General features: G+C 43.0%; 1 protein-coding gene across 9 annotated transcripts in view; it reads left to right on the top strand.

Moving 5' to 3' along the window:
* PDZD2 (PDZ domain containing 2) overlaps positions 1–21,199 on the top strand; it is a 403,122-nt gene that overhangs the window by 361,996 nt on the left and 19,927 nt on the right. For 7 of the 9 annotated variants that reach the window (XM_070774800.1, XM_070774798.1, XM_070774795.1 and 4 more), the window contains 9 exons: positions 1,121–1,194; positions 1,339–1,561; positions 2,347–2,464; positions 4,091–4,223; positions 9,177–9,258; positions 10,725–10,759; positions 11,951–12,101; positions 13,355–14,160; positions 18,471–18,615. In XM_070774800.1, coding sequence (XP_070630901.1) covers positions 1,121–1,194; positions 1,339–1,561; positions 2,347–2,464; positions 4,091–4,223; positions 9,177–9,258; positions 10,725–10,759; positions 11,951–12,101; positions 13,355–14,160; positions 18,471–18,615 — 1,767 coding nt within the window. The remainder of the gene's footprint in view (positions 1–1,120; positions 1,195–1,338; positions 1,562–2,346; positions 2,465–4,090; positions 4,224–9,176; positions 9,259–10,724; positions 10,760–11,950; positions 12,102–13,354; positions 14,161–18,470; positions 18,616–21,199) is intronic. The other 2 variants (XM_070774799.1, XM_070774797.1) reach the window with 1 other exon arrangement.

Raw genomic sequence — 21,199 nt, 5'->3', positions numbered from 1 at the left:
TTATGCCAGGTGATTTTTAAACAGATTATTTCACTTGTTTTGCAACATCTGTAATTGCATTTACAGAAAAGGCACATAACACATGGGTTCGGTGCTGCTTGCCTTTTTAATCCTGTGTACAGGGTTCCTTTAATGGAATACCCCGTGTGCTCCTGGGATCGGCTGTCCGTGCGAGGTGAAAATGTGTGTTCATGGGCCACTCTGCACTCTGTTATAAGGGAGTTCCTCTTCTGCACCACACTGCTGTGCAGGGTTCAGCTTGTGCGCCTTTGTGGTGTTTTTGATGAACTGTTACTCCAAAAACTAGAACGTGACACAGGAATCCAAAGCCGGAAACTAGCTTTAAGTCAAGAGAATGTCCGAGCTCTATTATGTTCCCAGCAGACACTATCAACAACTTGAAAAATGACCTGACTGTGCCTTCTTGGAGTTGAAGATGAGTTCAGGATAGTTTGAGAGAGAACGAGAATGAGAGCAAGAGAGAGAAAGAAATTTGGTATTAGTCTACAGCAGTCTCCTAGATCGAAGTGTATACTAACTTGCCAGCTTACTGACAGAACCTTGAACACCATTAAAACCAAGCATCTAGACTGTGGGGCTGCACGTAGATGTGAGGCCGCCATTCCTAAAGAATATCTCATGTGTTTCCTTGTCTCTGTCACTGAAGCCGCTTTTCACACACCATGTCTTTCTGAAAATACAGGCTTGGCTTCGCACGTGTTATGGGTGTTTGTGCTTCACCACCAGTGGGTGTAAGTTGTGAACCAAAGACTGTAAGAAAAGGGTAGGAATTCAGTCTTTGTAGTTTGATTTCTAAATGTAGAGCATGTATTATCAGACTTGGTAGTGGCAAGAGAGTAAGGTCTTGATGCTTCCCACAGTTGTTTTAATTAAAGGTGAAAATAGAGAATTACCGCAGAATAACATACAATGTCATTTATTGAACCATTTTGTAACATTCCTTGGAGCTAAGCTAATGAGAGTAGATTGGAACAATAAAATTCATCTTAAAGAGTTGTAAATCAGGGATTTTATGGTATTTTATTTAATACTGACCAAGCAGTTAGATTCCAGTAAACTAAAGCTTGATGTTAATGTAATTCTCAAATTTGCTCACTAGGGGATGAAATCCTAGATGTAAATGGAATACCAATCAAGGGCTTGACATTTCAAGAAGCCATTCATACCTTTAAGGTAAGGACATTCTTATTGACCTCCTTTATCATAATCTTTGTTTTCCTTTATTTCATTCTGGTTTGGGTTTGGTGATTTTTTTTTCCCCCATCATTTGATAAAAGGACAACCTGAATGTTTTAGCCCTTCTTCCTGTTTTCTCAGCAAATCCGGAGTGGATTGTTTGTCTTAACGGTACGCACCAAGTTACTGAGCCCGAGTCTCACGCCCTGCTCCACACCCACACACATGAGCAGATCAAGCTCCCCAAACTTCAATGCCAGCGGGGGAACCTCAGCAGGGGGCAGTGATGAAGGCAGTTCGTCCCTGGGTCGGAAGGCCCCCGGGCCCAAGGACAGAATCGTCATGGAAGTAACCCTCAACAAAGGTGATACCAGCTTGTCCTCATTTCGTTACATTCTCTCAAATCATAATTTGTAATCTGTTCTTGGGTTCATTTTTTTTTATATGTCTTTTTCTATGAATTGCTTCTTTGGAACATTCTGCTACCAACAACATATGGCGTTCTCTAAATGGGCAGTAGGATCAAAAGGAGAGATCTCAGTCACTTCACTAAAGTGAAGAAAAGTTCCCCGTAGCTCAGTTTTTTAAAGCTCTCTCTGGATGAATCACTGTGTGTCAGAGACTCATGTTAAAAACATCACTCACTAGCTGAATTCTAGGGCCAATATAACATTTTCAAGGAGAAAGAATATAGTTAAGAATATAGCTAACACCAGTAACTAAAAATCCTGGGTAACACCAAATCTTACTGCTTTTAATCTTTGCCTCCAGTGGTAGAAATATGATGAGCAACTGAACAACCTAGAAATCAATGGGAGGCAAAAGAAAGCCTGAAGTTGTATATCCAGAATAGAAAATGTTACTGGGACTCTGCCTGTTTCCAAAAACAGATTCAAGGAGACCCTTCAGACTAAGAAGAGAATGGACCATCAAATAATTCACAGTCCATAGTTAGCCCCTGGTTCTGCCATAGACTCATTTCATTAAAAGAATATGGCTCACATTGACAAAAGTAAAATGTATATCCTAAGTCTGGTCTAAAAATAGGTGGTTGTTGGTCAAAGTATACATTAATGCAGATTCAAATTACTGATACTCCTTTTCTTTCTTTCTTTTGATTTTGTTTTCTTTCAATGATGCCTCCCACAGAGCCCAGAGTTGGCTTAGGCATCGGTGCCTGCTGCCTGGCCCTAGAAAACAGCCCTCCTGGCATCTACATCCACAGCCTTGCCCCAGGATCAGTGGCCAAGATGGAGAGCAATCTGAGGTTGGTTGTAAACCTGAGAGTTTAGAGTTCTGGTGGGTTTGTGAATATGTGAATACATACATAAGATACCTGCCCTGTTACATTTCCTTGTGAAATTCTAAATGTTTATATTATTTTGCGGTCATGTAGCTAGAATTACAATCAAAAGCATCTCCAAAGATGAAAAGATAAATGAAATTTGGTTCAAGAATTCCAGATCTTGGCTTTCCCTACCAGTTCTGTTCTATTTGGACTCAGAAGTTCAGTTTCAGAAACTTGACACAATCCAAGTCTATGTAGATACCTATAATTATCCAAATATTTTCTTTCTCTTTCATATACATTTATATAGAATTCATATAAGCTGCTGGGAACTATTCAAAATGGCTCAGAATCACTGGATACAAGAGAGTCCTAAGATCATGCCCTTGAACAGGAGGCCTTTATTATTAAGTACAATCTCCTGAACCTTTCCTGTTGTTTCATTCCTTTTTGAGACGTGATGTCTAGATGGTTACTGTCTGAAATCACTGCGTGTCTGATTTCTCAGTTCAGCTAGCTGAGTTGTAGCTTGGGTATTCTGTTTATACAAGAGAAGTTTCGGTGTTCTATTATATAGTAATTGCAGTGGGTCTGTGCCCACCTAAACTTCACAAGAATGTACACGTATTTCATGAAGCACTTTGTGCAAACAGTATCATCTTTCTCCCCTCTAAGTTTTCAGGTCCTTGAGCAGTTGAGGAATTATCAAAATGACATTCCTTGAGGTTGCCATTTTGAGGCCCTGTTAATAGATTATATTATGTTTTTAGTTAATCATCAGAGTGAATTTCCATATTGAAAAAAATTTAGCAAATCATCCAAAGTACATTAAAGAAAATATACTTTTAGAACCCAAGGAAAAAAATCCTTTAATGACATCCCAAGATGATGTTTCTTTCTTGAATGGTTCCATATGTCTGGAGCCTGCCAAATGACCATTCTTCAAACCCCACATAAAGACTCTTTGTTTTCTCATACTGAGTTCTCTCCCTATAATTTCAAGTCAAAATGGGCATCTTGTCCCCAATTTCTCATTTGTTCAAATCTGAAACGTTTTTACAAATTATTGGGTAACCTTTGAGCTTCAGATATTTCCTTCTTAAATTATATTACAATAATCATTTCAATATGGTAGGGGAAAAGCAACTGGTGGTGGTTGAGGGACTGTCACTTGATGAGCAAAGGTAGGCAAACCTGAGTTCAGCAGTGTGTGGCATCTGGGTGACCTCTCCGAGCCCATGGTCTTACCTACATAATGGGAATAATAATACCTAGTCAAAGCATTGTTACATAAATTTCTTTTTATAGTACTTGGCCTGCAATACGTGTTTGAGTAATAGTAACCTTCATTGTTGTCCTTATTATCAATTTTAACTTTACTACTTCTGAAAATACAGGTAGATACCCATAATGGTCTTTGTCAGTTTAAAACCTAATGTGTTTATGAGGGTTTTGCTTTTTTATACGTATGCAAAGATGCGAGGATATCATTTGCTCCTTAAAAGTATTCAGAAAAGATTTCATATTATGTAAACCACTCCCAGAAGGAAGTCTTGTGAAAAACTAACTGTTACTGCAGAGAGTTGATCATGTTGTCCTCCCTAGCCGCGGAGATCAAATCCTGGAAGTGAACTCTGTCAACGTCCGCCATGCTGCTTTAAGCAAAGTCCACTCCATCTTGAGCAAATGCCCCCCAGGACCCGTTCGCCTGGTCATCGGCCGGCACCCTAATCCAAAGGTGAGGTATCCCACACTGTCCTAAGTCTGGGAAGGCAGCTGTTTGTCCAGTAGCAATGGCACATGTGTTCCTATGACCATGCAGACTCTTTGATGAGACCGTTCACCCAGCTGGGGATGGGAATCAGCCTGTGGCCACCCAGTGACCAAGGTAACTGTTAACACTTGGGAAATGAATTATTGATCTGGACTTCATCTTCACACTCAGAACATTTTATTAGAAAATGTTGACAATATTATTGGTGAACTTAAAGTTAGTGGAAGGTGGGAGTGCTAAGTACGGAAGGTAGGGTTCTGAGTAACCCCCGCTGGCTGTTCAATCTTTGGTGAGATACTTAGCCTTTTCAGGTTTCTGCATCCAGAAAAGCAGAAAGCATTGAAGTTGATGCTCTGTCCAGGCCATCCTTGACCTGAGCAAAATACTTGTGTGATTAATGCTTAAGAGCCCACTAAGTTTCTTCCAGCATCAGTCTCACACTGTTTCGCCACACTGACTTGCAGATAATCATAGCCCCTGTGTGGGGGCCCTCTGCTGTTTACTTTGGAGAAGGTAATGGCAACCCACTCCAGTATTCTTGCCCTGGAAATCCCAAGGACAGAGGAGCCTGGTGGGCTACAGTCTATGGGGTTGCAGAGTTGGACATGACTAAAGTGACTTAGCATGCATGCATGCTATTTACTTGGTTGTATCTCTTCTACTTAGACGATTGGTTTTAATTTTTTAAGCTAACCACAGGATACTTTAGCAAGTTCAACACAACCCATTTTGAGAGCTGTTTTTGGTTGTTTTTGAGTACTCTAGGTAAAACTCTTAAAATCAGCTTGTCTCCAACATGGTAATCTTTTTTTCTCCCCCCTCCCAAATCTGACCTTTCAACAACTCAGAATGCTCATTTAGACCATTAAGTCTTCCAATGCCTGACATGTGGCTACTGTCCACTTTGTATTATTTGTAGAGTTATTTGATTACATCCTGAATGGCCCCAGACTGCTATACTGGATGGACTCTTATGCTAGTTTACAAGTAAGAAGTTTGTACCAGGAGACCTGGCAGGTTCTCCCATGTGGCACATCTGAGATTTCTTCAGTGCAGTAACTTTATGGGGTCATTTTCACTGTCTCAGCAGTGTTCGTTATTCGTCCAGTTGCATGCTGTGCATGCTAAGTCACTTCAGTCATGTCTGACTCTTTGCAATCCCATGGACTGTAGCCCGCTGGACTCCTCTGTCCATGAGATTCTCCAGGCAAGAATACTGGAGTGGGTTGCTGTGCCCTCCTTCAGGGGATTGTCCCAACCCAGGGATGGAACCCATGTCTCTTACATCTCTTGCATTGGCAGCAGGTCCTTTACTGCTAGCACCACGTGGGAAGCCCTGGCCGTCCAGTTTCCCGTATACAAATAACCACTGCAAAGGTGTGACTCTGTGCCTTGATTCGGGATAGAGATGTCAGTCAAGCTCCTTGGACCTTGATTGCTGATTCAGACTCAGCCCCGCTACTTCCCCCACCCCCACTCCCCAGGGTGTTTTCTCTTGTCTTCAAGCATTTTTTTTTTTTAAGTCTTATTGAAGTAGTTACAATATTGCTTCTGTTTTTTCGGCCCAGAGGCGTGTGGAATCTTAGCACCCCGACCAGAGGTCGAACCTACACACACACCCTCTCCCCAACACCAGAAGGTGAGGTCCCAACCACTAGAGCACCCAGAAAACTCCTACAAGCATTCTTAAAAATGTCTTACATAAAAGCTACTTGAATAAATATCATTTCTAGAAAATCAAGTCCTGCTTCCACCTTTTCCTGTTTTTTCTCCTTGTCATTGCCGGTGTTTCTCCTTTCTGTTCTGTAATCCTGCCTTTCCCTCGGAATCTGCTCTACTCTGTCCCCCTGCTGTCCCCCGAGCTCTCTCTGGGACACTTTTAACCCTGCTTTGACTCACAGTCTCAACTCCTCCCTCCAGGGTTCTCCCTTGGATTCCACCACCCTCGTGGCCACACTCCTCTAACCTTAGGAAGCAGTCCAACAAGCTATGGCTGCTGATCCAGCCCATCCCTCGGCAACATTAGAGAAAATTAAGTTCTCTATGGTTTGCAGTTATTGGCTTCAAGGCATCTCTGACTTCAAAATCCATTCCAACCTCACACAGGTCGTGATTTGTTGGTCAGCCTAATCTTACCCCAAAGCATCTGCCTAATTTGCCAATACAATCAAACATCGAAATGGCATTCCAGTGCAAAGCAAAACAATCCTGGTCTTCTGGTGGTCTATGATTCTGTGGAACACACGGGTTGACTCATGTTTCTAGCCATGGTAGAATGGTCGTCAGGATGGTGCTGGAGATACGTTCAAGGAACCAAATTTCGGTATTTGTTTGACTGGATTTCATGTTTCCTCCTAGGTAAACATAGTGTTCTTAGTTGTAACATCATACTATATTTTCCTTTTGGTCAAGATTCCATTTTACGTTTAATGTATTTTTATACCACTTATCCCAACATCTCATGCCAGGGGTACATTTTGATACTATATGTATGTTCTTCCTCAGTTTTCATGTTGTTCCAAGAGAAATACCACAAGGATTTTCTTCTCTTCTGTTTCTCATAATGACTGAAGCAGTGGCCGCCCAATTGGGATATTCAAACCCTCCAGGTTTAGACAAGCTAAGATTTGGACCTGCTCGTGTGGCAGATTCTAGCTGATGTTAAGTAGAAGAAAGTAATAGAGGTCCATTATTAATTGATACTGGGGCTTTCAGCATGATTAGAGTTATCCAGGACATCTTTCACTTGTTTTAAACCCCAACCATTTTTCTCCCACTCAAAAATAATTGCAAATATTCAAAGTCTAATGTCAAGAAAAGTCTGCAGCCATTTTTAATGGCTCATTTATACAGAATTACTCTTTGGTTTATGAAGGTATGTGTGGGAGTATGCATTTTGTCTGCATGCATGTTTGTACATGTTTTATTTCCTGTGAAGACTATTAGAAACTATTACACAAAGTCCCTGATGTGACGATGGTTGATGTGTTAGGTTAAAGTGTAATGCTGAATCCTGTAGAGAAATGTTCATTTACTTCTTAAGGCAGATGGCTGTGCTTATCCAAATATTATTTATTCTGAATGATATTTTAATACACAGAATTACTGTCCTACATTTAAAATATTCTTACCTTTAAAAAAATAAACTATACAAGTCCTGTAGTTGCTCTTAAAATATCTCATAGTTCATCATGTATCAGGCTTTTGAAAACCCTTCCCATGAAGGACTTCCCTGGTGGTCCGTTGGTTAAGACTCCATGCTTCCGCTTCCACTGCAGAAGGTATAGGGTTCAATCCCTGGTTGGGGAACTAAGATCCCGCATGCCATGTGGCACAGTCAAAAAAAAAAATTAAGAAAAATTTAAAAAATAAAAATCTTCCCATGAATAATTACAGTTATGGATAACAACTGTTGGTGGAGTGGGAGGGGGGCATGGAGGAATCCATGAGTTTACCATGCCACCAAAAAATACAAAGGAAAAGAGAATTATAAATTCACTATTTTTGAAAACTTCATTATAATAACTGATTCAGCAAGAATATGAATGATGCTAAAACCATTGAGTGGAAATATATTGGGAAGCAGGATAAAACAGTCTCAAACTGTCTCCTGCCAGATTACTCATTAATGGCAACAACACAACAAATCCTGTGGAGAAATCTGGTGAAACCCTAAACAAGTGGTCAGAGTTGTCATCAGTTATGAAATACACTGATCCTGTGATGTACCAAAAAAGAAACGGTTTTTATAATTCTGTAGTTTTTCTGCCCCCAAAGGCATCACCTAAATCTAAGCATGAAGAAACTATTGGACAACTCGTAACTGAGGGTTTGGATTGGACTAGTGTCTTTCAAATTATCAATATCATGAAAGACAAAGGCTTAGAATTATTTTGGATTATAAATAGACATATAAAGGAGAATAAATAGACATGAGTACAGGATTTTGAATTCTGGGTTGTCAGATACACCCCTCCCCCAAAAAACCCTTTTCTCTAAAGCATACTAGGCAGAGAAGTTGGTGACGGGCCGCTAAGGCCCATCGCAGATAAGGAGCTTGCTCTGGAATATAAATCGGTCACATCACTGTGCACGCTATTTACTTCATTTGACATTTAAACCTCGCGAGACGTTTATGAAAGCAGCTGAGTATTGATTTGCATTCTCAGGGAAAACCCTTATCTCATCCCAGCCTGGCATCAAACTTTCTGTGAATTATTTCCAGCCTCAAGACACACTTTGAGTAGCGTTTCTGAAGACTAGTCCTAGGGATGTGAAATGTATATTCGACCATCGTTTTTATCAATGTTAAATTTGCTGAACTTGATAGTAGTACCAAGATTATTTAAGAGAATGTCCTTGTTTTCAGGAGATACTTACTAAATTATTTACAGGTGAAGGGTCATGATGTCTGAAACTAACTCCCAAATGGTTTAGTAAAAAGTTGTGTGTGTGTGGAGAAGATAAAGTATAAGTGTGAATGTGGAACATTTTTTTTTTAAAGTGAGTATAGTTGAAGAGTATACTATCCTGGTGCTATTCTTGCAAATTTTATGTAAGTTTGAAATTGTTTAAGTTTAGGAAAAAAAAGAATGAGAAGTGAGTGTTCTGGAGAGAGACACAAGTCAGCCATGTTGTTGGTAACCAGCGATGAATGCTTTGCTTCATGAGCTTGGGTATCAACAGAAGGTCTGGTTTTGAATCCAGTGTTTGAAGCAGTCCATTAACCCAGCTGTTAATGGATATAATAACTACTCATATGCCCTGGTTTATTGCTTCAGAGGGTGGTCATAGTCTTTGGTCTTGCAATTTTTCTCTTTGTCTGAGCTCCAGCCTCTGACTCTGGTCCTAGCTACTTTTATTGGGGAAAAATAAATAAATAAAACCGTCTAATTTGTGCTTTCTGCTGACAATCAGGTTTCCGAGCAGGAAATGGATGAAGTGATAGCACGCAGCACTTATCAGGAGAGCAAAGAGGCCAGTTCCTCTCCTGGCTTAGGTACTGTAACTGCACATCTTCATTCAACATTCAGAAGAGTCTCTCGTTACGTTCCCCCCGGGGGCACTCCCCTGCGCACTATTATTGGAGTCTTGGTAATTACCGGGCTTGGCAGAAGTAGCTGTCAAAGAGATTCCATGCTTTCCCTTAGCGGCTGCTTTTGATTTCTACAGTTATTTAACGTGCTGTATTAAAGTTCCAGCCATGCACGCTTTTTCTACTGCTTTAAGATAATTTGCAGAAATGAGTTAGCATTTCAGGTGTTTATGTACAATTCATGTTAAGTAGAACATGAATTCTACTTCATTCCAAGTAGAAATGAAATGCTACCAAATTACCAGTTGTTTCTGTAGGCACGGGGTACAATCCAGCCAAAAACCTGGGATTTCTTTATACAAATTCAAAGTTTCAACTGAAATGTAACAGGCTGCAAAAATCATGATTTTCCTCCTCCTCAAGTGGAAAGTTCAGTCATAGGAGGATTGCCCTAGTAAGAATTTCACATGAATTTAAAACATGAAACTTTGCACCAAGTTGGAAAAGTAATGTTTCCTGTAGAGTGGGAATCTCAAGGGACTCTGCTGATGTATCTGAACTCGAGATATTACTGATATTAAGACTAATGTCGGGAGGAAACAGACACGAGTTACTGGTTGTCAAAGGAAAAGGAAGGCATACGGTTTTTTGGCAACCAAGAAGTACCCTAATTATTTGCATCCATAATTAATATATTGAAAGTGGGCACAGCCATAATGGACTCTTTATTCAACTCACTCATTCTCCTGAAGTGCCTGAAGGCTGTCCTCTCATAATCCTAATATATTCACTCAGTCATTTATAAAAGATTTTACTAAGCTATGATCCTTAAACTCAAAATCTTTTTGCTCATGGAATATAATTTAAAATCTCCATGCTGAGTCTTTTTGTCCTTCAACTAAAAACTAAGACAGATATTCAGCCCTCTCCCTCTTTCTTTCATGAGTTTTTTGAGTGCTGTTCCTTTCTTCATTCATCCTTCAATCCATTTATCAAATATCACTGAACACTTCCTAGATCCTAGTGCTAAGCCCTGCAGGGCCTGATCAGTGATAGGTAAATAGTCAAGGAAGAAGAGAACAGGCATCCACTTGTAATTAAATTATAGTATGCATATGGAAATTGGTATATGGGCAGTATAAAGTTCTTCTGAAATGCAGAGGAAGTTACTTCCAACTATTAATAGGATCACCATGGAGTCAGTAGCATATGGGGGCTTGAAGCTTGAGAAGAATCTTGGGAGGTGGGACAGGTACCCAATAGACTGCATGCATGTCCATTCCCACACACGTGGCCCTTCCGTGCCTATTGAGCAGAGAGGGTTTTGTTTAATATGTCTGGCTCCTTCTTTTCCTGTTAAGAAGGTGAGCCTATTTGTAAGGATTTGAGCTTCATTTTTTTTACAGTATGGTAAATTTTTCCCCCAACAGGTACCCCCTTGAAGAGTCCTTCTTTTGCAAAAAAGGTGAGTCAAGAAAAGGCACTTTGCTTCCTTGCTTTACTGGTTCAGTTCAGTTCAGTCGCTCAGTTGTGTCCAACTCTTTGCAGCCCCATAGACTGCAGCATGCCAGGTTTCCCTGTCCATCACCAATTCCTGGAGCCTACTCAAACTCATGTCCATTGAGTCGGTGATGCCATCCAACCATCTCATCCTCTGTTGTCCCCTTCTCCTCCCACCTTCAATCTTTCCCAGTATCAGAGTCTTTTCAAATGAGTCAGTTCTTTGCATCAGGTGGCCAGAGTATTGGAGTTTAAGCTTCAGCATCAGTCCTTCCAATGAATATTCAGGATGGATTTCCTTTAGGATGGACTGGTTGGATCTCCTTGCTGTCCAAGGGACTCTCAAGAGTCTTCTCCAACACTACAGTTCAAAAGCATCAATTCTTTGGCAGTCAGCTTTCTTTTTAGTCCAGCTCTCACATCCATACATGACTACTGGAAAAACCAGAGCTTTGACTAGACAGACCTTTGTTTTGGAGCCCATAAATCAAACCATAGGGTCCAATCTGTATTTCTGCCCATGAGTCATCTTGGCCATTTTACCCAGCAAACAGCAAAAATGTCCATTTGAGAACAAGTATATAAATGTGAGTTTCTTTTATTAAATATTCATCCAGGAAAAGAACAAAACAACAAAATAAAAGAACTGAGCTACAGTTTGAAAAATAACTGCTCCCCGCCCCCTGCTTTTTTTAATAAAAGGGGCCTGGGTCAGTTTGGGGAGGGCATCTGCAACTTTAAGGAATCTTTTTTAGCTGGCTGTTCCAAAAACTCAGTGGATCAGAGAACAAGAGTCAAACTCGCCTGTTTTGTTGTTTCATCTGTAGGCTGAACCAGTGGCTTGGAATTCCATTCCTCCTCCTATCTCTTCCCCCAGTCTTCTTCCTGGGATGGTTGATGCATTGCTGCTGTGGTTTTTCTGATCGCAGCCAAAAACGTATTTCTTAAAAACATTGTCTGGCAGCAATTGCCTTTTAATTCATTCAGTGTTTAATTTAGTGATCCTAAAGTAAATGGAGGTGGGCGTTTACTATCACAGCTGTTTTGAGTGACCGCAGATGAGAACAAAGTGCTTTCGGGAAGATGGGACACAATTACTATTTAAAATAATCCACTCTGGCACATCTTCCTCATCTAGCACTGCCTTCTTCAACAGGACTCCCTGATTTCTGAATCTGAACTCTCCCAGTACTTTGCTCACGACGCCCCAGGCCCGCTGTCCGACTTCATGGTGGCCGGCTCCGAGGACGAGGACCCTCCAGGGAGCGGCGGCAGCAGCAGCTCCGTGGAGCCCCCCAGCACCTCCCGTAAGCCCTGACTCTCTGACTCCATGATGCGTTGGTTTACACGTCATGGTGCTGGGGTACGGAAAGAGGACTGGAGACCACACCCATGGTTGAGTAGGAGCCACCTTTCTACCCTGACTAACGGCAGAGTTTGATCTTGGAAAACTCAGTGCACTCCTAGTGACCAGCCTCCCCACTTCTACAGTCAACAGGCTGGGTGCACGGTCTGTACCCCAAGTTGGAAAGCTAAACTGCCCCCACCTTGAGATGCTATTTACACAGCGTAGTCTTGGAATTTGTGGCATCGAATCGTGCCTGATAACCTGATGGTCTTATGTTTTAGGGGAATCCTAACCAAATTCTTCACTAGACCCTAAACTTACTCTTTTTAGAAGGCAGTGAGTGAATGATTTAGAACGTATGAGACAGATTTGTTATCATATGGGTTTTACTTTTTTTTAAAAAAAGACCTCATTGATTATTTTCTCAGTATAATCTGAAATAATGACCTGATATGAACTGCACTGACTCCTCACTCCCACCAGTGTGGTTTCCTTTTGCTCATTTCTAATGTCTGAATAAGAAAATCCCCTGTCTCAGACAAGAACCTGTCTAGCTCGTTTGGAGCAGCCGACGTGCTTCCTCCAGGCTCTGATAGAAACGCTCTAAGGCGGAAGCACGTGTAATTTTTCACTACGTTTAACGAGATGCGAAGAGTTTGTAGAGCTCCCACGCCTTCCTTCCCTTCCCAGGTTGGAGTTTATAAATTATGTGTAGTCTCAGGCTTCAGCTCACCACTCTCTCGGAGCTCACGCGCCCATTAATCAAGCCTGCCTCCCTCCTGCCTATGAAGGAAGGACTTCAGGTGATAAGAAGGCCCAGGTGTGCAGGACTCGTTGATCCCGGGGCATCCTCCCCCGGGGAGTATTTGGAGCAGCGTTTAGGTTGAACCCAGTAACGTGTTAGATATCATGGATGTTGACAAGTTACACATTTCTGTCTCTAGGCAGCACACATGTGTAAGTTGAACAATCCAGAGGTTAAGTTTAAAAAAAAAAAGAAAAAACAGTAGGCAGAGGAGAGAAGAAAGTTGGCTCTCACTGTAAGCAGATCCCAAGAAACTGTGTCGTTTATGCCTAGTGACCAGTGGCCAGAAGGTGTACCTGGCATCTGTGAACGTGGAAATGGCTCGTGTGTAAAGAAGGGGGGGTTAGATTAAAAGACCATACCAGATGGAAAGCTATTGCACTTGACTTTTCTTCTCCCAACCCCAGCAGCTCACAAGGAGCCAGGAAAAGCCAGGGCCAACAGCCTTGTGTCTCTTGGAAGCCAACGGGCCTCCGGGCTCTTCCACAAGCAGGTGACAATTGCCAGGCAAGCCAGTCTTCCCGGGAGCCCAGAGGTCCTCCGGAACCCCCTCCTCCGCCAGAGGAGGGTGGGCTGCTCTGATGACGATGCCAGCGACGAGGAAGAGTTTGATGGCGAAGGCGACTGTATTTCCCTCCCAGGGACCCTCTCAGGTCCCAGCAGGCCGCTGACAGAGGACAACTCTACACATGTTTCAACAGCCTCTTCCAAGGTCACAGGTATCAACCGAGAGGAACACCCCAAGAAAACACTGGTCAGCAAGGCCTCCTCAGTGCCTCTCCTCGGCAGCTCGCTGGACTTCCAGGAGAGCCTCCCAGGAGGCGTGCGGGACCCCCTTTCCCATGCAGCCAGCCTGCTGGTCCCATCGGAGGCCCCCAAGGGTAGCCCTGGCTGCTCGGGGAGAAAGGAACTGTCAGGATCGAGGAGCTCGCCCAAACTGGAGTGCAGAGCCGGGACAGGCACCCAGGGTCCAGCGAGCACAGACAGCCCCAGTTCCCTCCAGCAAAATGACAGCCTGGGGTCCAGGCACAAGCCCGTGGCCAGGGTCAGCCCACACCGCAAGAGGCCTGAGACTGAGGCCAGGCCTAGCAGCGCAGAATCAGCACAGCTGACCGATGGAGCCAGTGACCCATGCGGTGCGGACTTGAAAGTCCAGGATAGTTCCATCCAAGTGACCGTGACTGGTTATCGGCCAGGAGGAACTGTGGAGAAGGTAACTGATTTCTTAGTTACTTGAGATCCAGTGAGTCTTGTATGAATGAGTATGGAGCATGCTATAAAGCAGGGGTCCCCAACCTCCAGGATCTAATGCCTGATGATCTGAGGTGGAGCTAATGTAATAATAATAATAGCAATAAAGTGCACAATAAATGTCATCCTTTGGAATCATCCTGAAACCATACCCACCCTCCACGCTAGTCTGTGGAAAAATTATCTTCCACAGAACTGGTCCCCGGTGCCAAAAAAGTTGGGGACCGCTGCTCTAAAGCATAAGGTAATCTGCCTGAAATAAAGGATAATGATTGGAGAATCATCTTTCAATACAGTCATTCATTTCAACACACTAACTGCCTGGGAGCCTAGTAATATATCACCAGATTGGTGGGGGGAGGTGCCTAAGTGTTGAGTCATGAGATCATGTGGCCGAAAGATGTAATCCCTCTCTTCCCATACACGGGGCCTGTGGTTGATGATGGAAAGGCAGTGCCGGGCAGATGCAGGAAAGCCCTGGGTCTGGGACCAGCTTCTCCACTGACTAGTCGGTGGTCACTTAGGCAGTAACTCGCCAAGTTACTGATCTTTCTGAACCACAGTTGTCTGGACTGTAAAATAGGGATGTTGCTCTCTTCCCTGATCATCTCACACAGTCAGGGTGACCGTCAAATACAGGTTAACAGTGGTTATGTCTGGCGGTCAAGGTTCTGCTTGATCCTTATTTTTTCAGACTTCCCATGGTGATGATGTATAATTACAGCTACTCCTACCCTTGTTGTATCACATGAAGTAATGGGCATGCATTCACTGAGAAACATATAATGTACCACAGTAAATGCAAGTTAATATTGTTTATGTTTCTATTTGTTTACCAGTATGTTAGAATGGACCAGAATATCAAATTGCACATTTAAAAAAAAAAAATTTAGTATACCTCCACTTTAGCAAGGAGAGGGTAAGAGAAACAAACATTATTTAGTCTCTTCAACATAAATACTTTTACTCAGAGCGGACAATCTGAGATGCCTTATAAGGCTGTCCAGGCATGCCTCTGAGATAATGCAGGTTTGGTTCCAGACCACTGCAATCAAGCTGATGTCGCAATAACGTCAGTCAAGTGTTTGGCTTCCCAGTGCATATAAAAGTTACGTTTACAGGATACTGGAGTCTATTAATTGTGCAATAGCATTATGTCTCTAAAAATAATGTACATACCTTAATTCAAAAATATTTTATTATTAAAAAGTGTTAGCTATCTGAGCCTTAGTTGAATTATATATCTTTTTGCAACAGTAACATCACAGATCACCATAACAAATGTAACAATGAAAAAATGTAAGATATTGTGAGAAATACCAAAATATGATGGAAGTGAATAAATGCTGTTGGAAAAATGGCACCAACATACCCACTCAGTGCAGGGTTGTCACAGACCGTCAACCTGTCAAACATGCAGTATCTGTGAAGTGCAATTTTTATGCGTGTATTTATAAAGATGTGTTTTCAAGTGATTTGTAAAACATATAATACATGTAAAAAGAAGCAGAACATACCAAGTCATAAAAGCTAATCTCAGCAGAAGGGTTTGTTTTTAACCTTATATACACCTTTTTTCTCCTTCTAAAAATTGTTATTACCTCCAACTAGGAAATGTATTTTAAAATGTCATGTTCAGCTAATGAATAAACCTCTTCCTTTTAAGGGTATTACAAATTTTGAATAACTCAGTTCAGTTCAGTCGTGCCTGACTCTTTGCGACCCCATGAACCGCAGCACGCCAGGCCTCCCTGTCCATCACCAACTCCCGGAGTTCACTCAAACTCATGTCCATCAAGTCGGTGATGCCATCCAGCCATCTCATCCTCTGTTGTCCCCTTCTCCTCCTGCCCTCAATCTTTCCCAGCATCAGGGTCTTTTCCAATGAGTCAACACTTCGCATGAGGTGGCAAAAGTATTGGAATTTCACCCTTAGCATCAGTCCTTCCAATGAACACCTAGGACTGGTCTCCTTTACGATGGACTGGTTGGACCTCCTTGCAATCCAAGGGACTCTCAAGAGTCTTCTCCAACACCACAGTTCAAAAGCATCAATTCTTCGGCGCTCAGCTTTCTTCCCACTCCAACTCTCACATCCATAAATGACCACTGGAAAAACCATAGCCTTGACTAGACCGACCTTCGTTAGCAAAGTAATGTCTCTGCTTTTCAATATGCTATCTAGATTGGTCATAACTTTCCTTCCGAGGAGTAAGAAGCATCTTTTAATTTCATGGCTGTAGTCACCATCTGCAGTGATTTTGGAGCCCAAAATAATAAAGTCTAACACTGTTTCCCCATCTATTTCCCATGAAGTGATGCGACCAGATGCCATGATCTTTGTTTTCTGAATGTTGAGCTTTAAGCCAACTTTTTCACTCTCCACTTTCACTTTCATCAAGAGGCTTTTGAGTTCCTCTTCACTTTCTGCCATAAGGGTGGTGTCATCTGCATATCTGAGGTTATTGATATAACAATAATAATCCAGCAATCTTGATTCCAGCCTGTGCTTCTTCCAACCCAGCATTTCTCATGATGTACTCTGCATATAAGTTAAATAAGTATATAAAGCCAAATCATGGATTTTACTCAAATATCTTTTTTATAATAATTTATATCTATTAAAATGTCATAATTGTGAATTAGTATTCTCAGTAAGAACTTTGAGCACCTTTTAAAATTTTTGTACAGAAGTTGTTTTTCTTGTAAAATTTCTCATTCCCAAATTTTATTTATACTATATGGGAAAGAAAATTGAATGCATTGCCCATAAAGTATTTACCTTTTATATTGGAAACTTAAAAAAATGAGACTTTTTATTTTGGAAAATGATTGTCTCTTAATGTTTTTATTAATACTTTTTAAAATTGAGATGAAATTCACTTAACATAACGTTAGTATAGGAAAGGGAAGTCTGGCATGCTGCGGTCCATGGGGTCGCAAAGAGTTGGACATGACTTAGCAACTGAACACCAAAGCATTTTAAAGTGTACAGTTGAGTGGCACGTGCTGCATTCATAGTGCTGGACAGTCACTACCTCTGTTGACTTTCAGATGCTTCTGTTTTCATATCACACTTATGCCTTATTAGTAAATAGAAAATTCACTGAGTTGAACACTGTTGAGTTCCCTAAGCAGATAATTGACATTTTACGAAATTATTTTTTTTCTTTTTAAACAAAAGTAGCTAAATGATCACCTGTTTCACCTCTTTCCTCTGCCGCCACCTTTGAGCCACTTTATGACTCCTTCACTCAGAGGGTAAATGTCAAATCTGATTTAATGTTTTAGCAAAGTTGTTTTAGAGAAAATTTTCCTAGTAGGTATTAGAAGAAAGGAAGTAATTGACGCTCGGCTAAAGTACAGTTTTAAAATGTTAAATGCTAATTTTATTTATTCAGATTCATTCTCTCCATGACTGCCAAAATGAGCTGGTTTTGGTCTTGAGCATCACAATGCATAGTGTAGCAATAATGCCTTACCTCTGTAGAGCCTTTTGTGTGCTGCATGTTGGGTTTTTTTTAAGATGTACTGATTTATTTTTCGGCTGTGATGGGTCTTCACTGTTGCCCCTGGGCTCTCTCTAGTTGTAGCGTGCAGGCTTTTCATTGTGGCGTCTCCTCTTGAGGAACACGGGCTCCAGGGCAGGCAGGCTTCAGTAGTTGCTGCGTGTGGGCTCCACAGTTAGTGCTCACAGACTTTGGAGTGCATGGGCTCAGTTGCTCTGTGGCCTGTGGGATCTTCCTGGACCAGGTTTCGTACCCATGTCTCTTGTGTTTGGCGAGTGGATTCTTTACCACTGAGCCACCAGGCAAGCCCCGCAACACTTGTTATTTCTATTATTTCAATCTTCTTGATTGAAGCCATCCTGAGGGGGTTGAGATGCTATCTCATTGTGGTTTTCATTTGCCTTTTCCTAATCACCCTGGCAGAGAAGGCAATGGCAACCCACTCCAGTACTCTTGCCTGGAAAATCCCATGGACGGAGGAGCCTGGTAGGCTGCAGTCCATGAGGTCGCTAAGAGTCAGACACAACTGAGCTACTAACATCACTGCTACTACTTATCACCCACATCTTAAATTGAATGCTTAGGAAGAGTGACAAGGCCATGACATTTCTAGTTGGACCTTAAACCCAGAATCTGGGTCTTGTGGCTTCTGGTCCAGGGCTCCTTGAATTTTCCCAAACCAGCTCTCCTCTGTATGTGATGTATTAGGATGCAGAGAACCCTGAAAGCCTTTAACAGTGACTCACAGTTGTCCTTGTGCCAGGAATCTCTGGACAAGCCGTCCGTCGGGGATGGACGAGTCCCCACTGAGTGGGGACCAGGCGGTGCCCTGCCCCACCCAGATGCCAGCCACCCTACAGAGAACCCACCTGCAGCGACATCCAAGCAGGGGCAGCAACCCGGGACAGGTAAGATTATTTTATCACTTACTAAGCTTTAGAACGGGAGAGTAGAAGTTAACTAATAAAAATGTTATATGGGGAAAATTTTAAGGCAGAGAGATCTTCATAGGCTAGTGATAAAAGCTACCTGCATTTAACAACTTTACTAGATCACTGGGCCTGAGTTCATGGGTATCTGTCTTCAGCTAGTCTCCAGCCTTTACTCATTTTGTGACATGTACCTTAGTGAATGAGGAACAATATGAAACAGGAATATCCTGCCTTCAGAAACTCAACACTCTGTTTATGTGAAACCAAATGTACTGAAAAATGGCAGGAAAAGCCTCCACTGAGAAGTAAAAAATAAATAATTCTGATATATTGCATCTATAGAATAGCTGAGGAGCCTGAAGAGGTCAGCAAGATGCTCCCAGGCCTGTGTGGCTGGTGCTGGCCCCAGCAGGCCACCCTCAGCACTAACCCTAAGTCAGGTTATCAGCACACCTGTAACCTGCTCTGGTTAGGAAGCTGCACCAGGCCCTCCACATTCTTCTGCACCCATGACATCAGTTGTAAAGGCTGCTGGGCCTTCTACCCCATAAGGCGCCATAATTGAGCCAGTATGCTTCCCATTGTTGGGCGTTTGGGGGCTTTCCAAGTGAAGGAATATTTTGAAAGGTGACATCATGGACTGCTTCCATGTAATTTAATCTCCATCAGTAAAACCTTTTTGCATTACACACTTTGCACAAAAGCCAAATTGCTAACAAAATTTTAGGGTTTGCTCAGCGCATGAATCAATCTGAAAAACAGACACACATCCCTTCCTTTTGCTGCTGCTTTTCCCTGTAGCTGGCACCAGCATCTGCGCATGCTTAGTCACTCAGTCGTGTCCAGCTCTGTGAACCCATGGACCATAGCCCACCAGGCTCCTCTCCATGGGATTTTCCAAGCAAAAATACTGGAGTGGGTTGCCATTCCCTTCTCTAGGGGATCTTCCTGACCTAGGAATCAAACTCGGGTCTCCTGTGGTACAGACAGATTCTTTATCATCTGAGCCACCAGGGAAGCCTCCTAGTTGGCACCAGCAGAAACAGGAAAGTCATACTGAAGGGAATTGAAAAGATTCAGCAGATCACTGTTGCTGGAGGGAACGACAGGGAGAAGAGATAGTTAGGGTGTGTGGGATGGACAAGTACACACTGCCCACTGTATTTAAAATGGATAAGCACCACAGTCCTACTGCAGAGCACAGGGAACTCTGCTCAATGTCATGTGGCAGCCTGGATGGGAGGGGAGTTTGGGGGAGAATGGATCCATGTATATGTATGGCTGAGTCCCTTTGCTGTCCACCTGAAACCATTACAACATTGTTAATTGGCTATACTCCGATACAAAATAAAAAGTTTTAAAAAAGAAAATTGAGCAGAAGAAAGGAGGCCATGGGTGTGAGTCTGTGGTGCCCCTGGCCTTCCGTGGGGACCTGGGGAGGTTGTGTCAGGTCTCCGTGGGTATCCTGATGAACCGGTCTTGTTGCTGGGTGGTCTCCACAGAGGCCATGTGGTCAGGGCTTAGATAACTGCGTGAGCTGTGGAGTCCACATCCTGGGGGGAGCCCTGGCCATGAACTCTCTGACCCTGCATATGCTGCTTACCACCCTGCGCCTCACTTCCCCGCCATTCCAGTGCGGGCGGTCACAGTGTTGGGAGGGAAATGAAGCCCACAAGAAACTCTGAGCACAGCGCCAAGTGCTACTAGCTCCTAATTACTGATCTAGGAACTTCGGGGGAAAGCCATATGCAGTTAAGGTGACTGGCATGGGCGATGCAGAGTGACTGTAACATCTGGGGGAGACACGCTTCTAAGCAAAACTTTCATTGTGACTGAGGCTTTTGCTCTACCCTCACTCAAACCCAGGGCTCATAAGGAAATGCAAATCTAATGTTCTTTTTTCTGCCTGTTCCCCCACCTATTGTAAGATGCCATGTGCCAGAAGTAGACAGACTAACCCACACGTGTGCAGGCTTTTTGAGGAGGAGCCTCCAGGACAGAGTGGCTCTCCAGACCCAGCACGTGGAGGGACTTCACTTCCAGGCAGGCGGCATCTGTCCCTGCACCTCGGAGAGGTCACGCTCTCTCTGGCTTCTCTGCTTTGATCCCCTTTCCTTCCTTGCCTTTCTCCTCCTCCTTGGCTTCCGTTCCAGATGTGCCCCCAGAATCCCACTTAAGTCCAGCAGCCCTCTGTCTCCACTTCCTGGGATAATCTGACCTCCTCAGTCTCCCACACCCCTGACCCTGGTCAGGACATGCTGGAGGACAGGGCAGGCTTCCATATGTCTGGAGCATTCCATGCGTCTGCATGAATCAGCCTCCTCTCGTCCCTCGAGTTCCTTGCTGGGACTGTTTCACTTTACCCTGTGACTCCTAATCCAAGGCATGAGCCTAAACCCCCATGTAGTCTGCGGGGGACTGAGTTGACTGCAGAATCACCCCAAGCTAAGGAATCAAATAGAACAGCCCGCTGACTCCTGTGGCTTTTGCCATCAGAGGGTGGATGGTGTACAGAAACCCAAGTGCAGGATTTCTGGTGTCCCCTTGTCCTTATAAATAA

The sequence above is a fragment of the Bos indicus genome, chromosome 20, assembly GCF_029378745.1.
Source record: "Bos indicus isolate NIAB-ARS_2022 breed Sahiwal x Tharparkar chromosome 20, NIAB-ARS_B.indTharparkar_mat_pri_1.0, whole genome shotgun sequence".
Lineage (NCBI taxonomy): Eukaryota > Metazoa > Chordata > Mammalia > Artiodactyla > Bovidae > Bos > Bos indicus.
The sequence above is the reverse complement of the archived record's forward strand: the minus strand, read 5'-3'. Positions and strand labels throughout refer to the sequence as shown.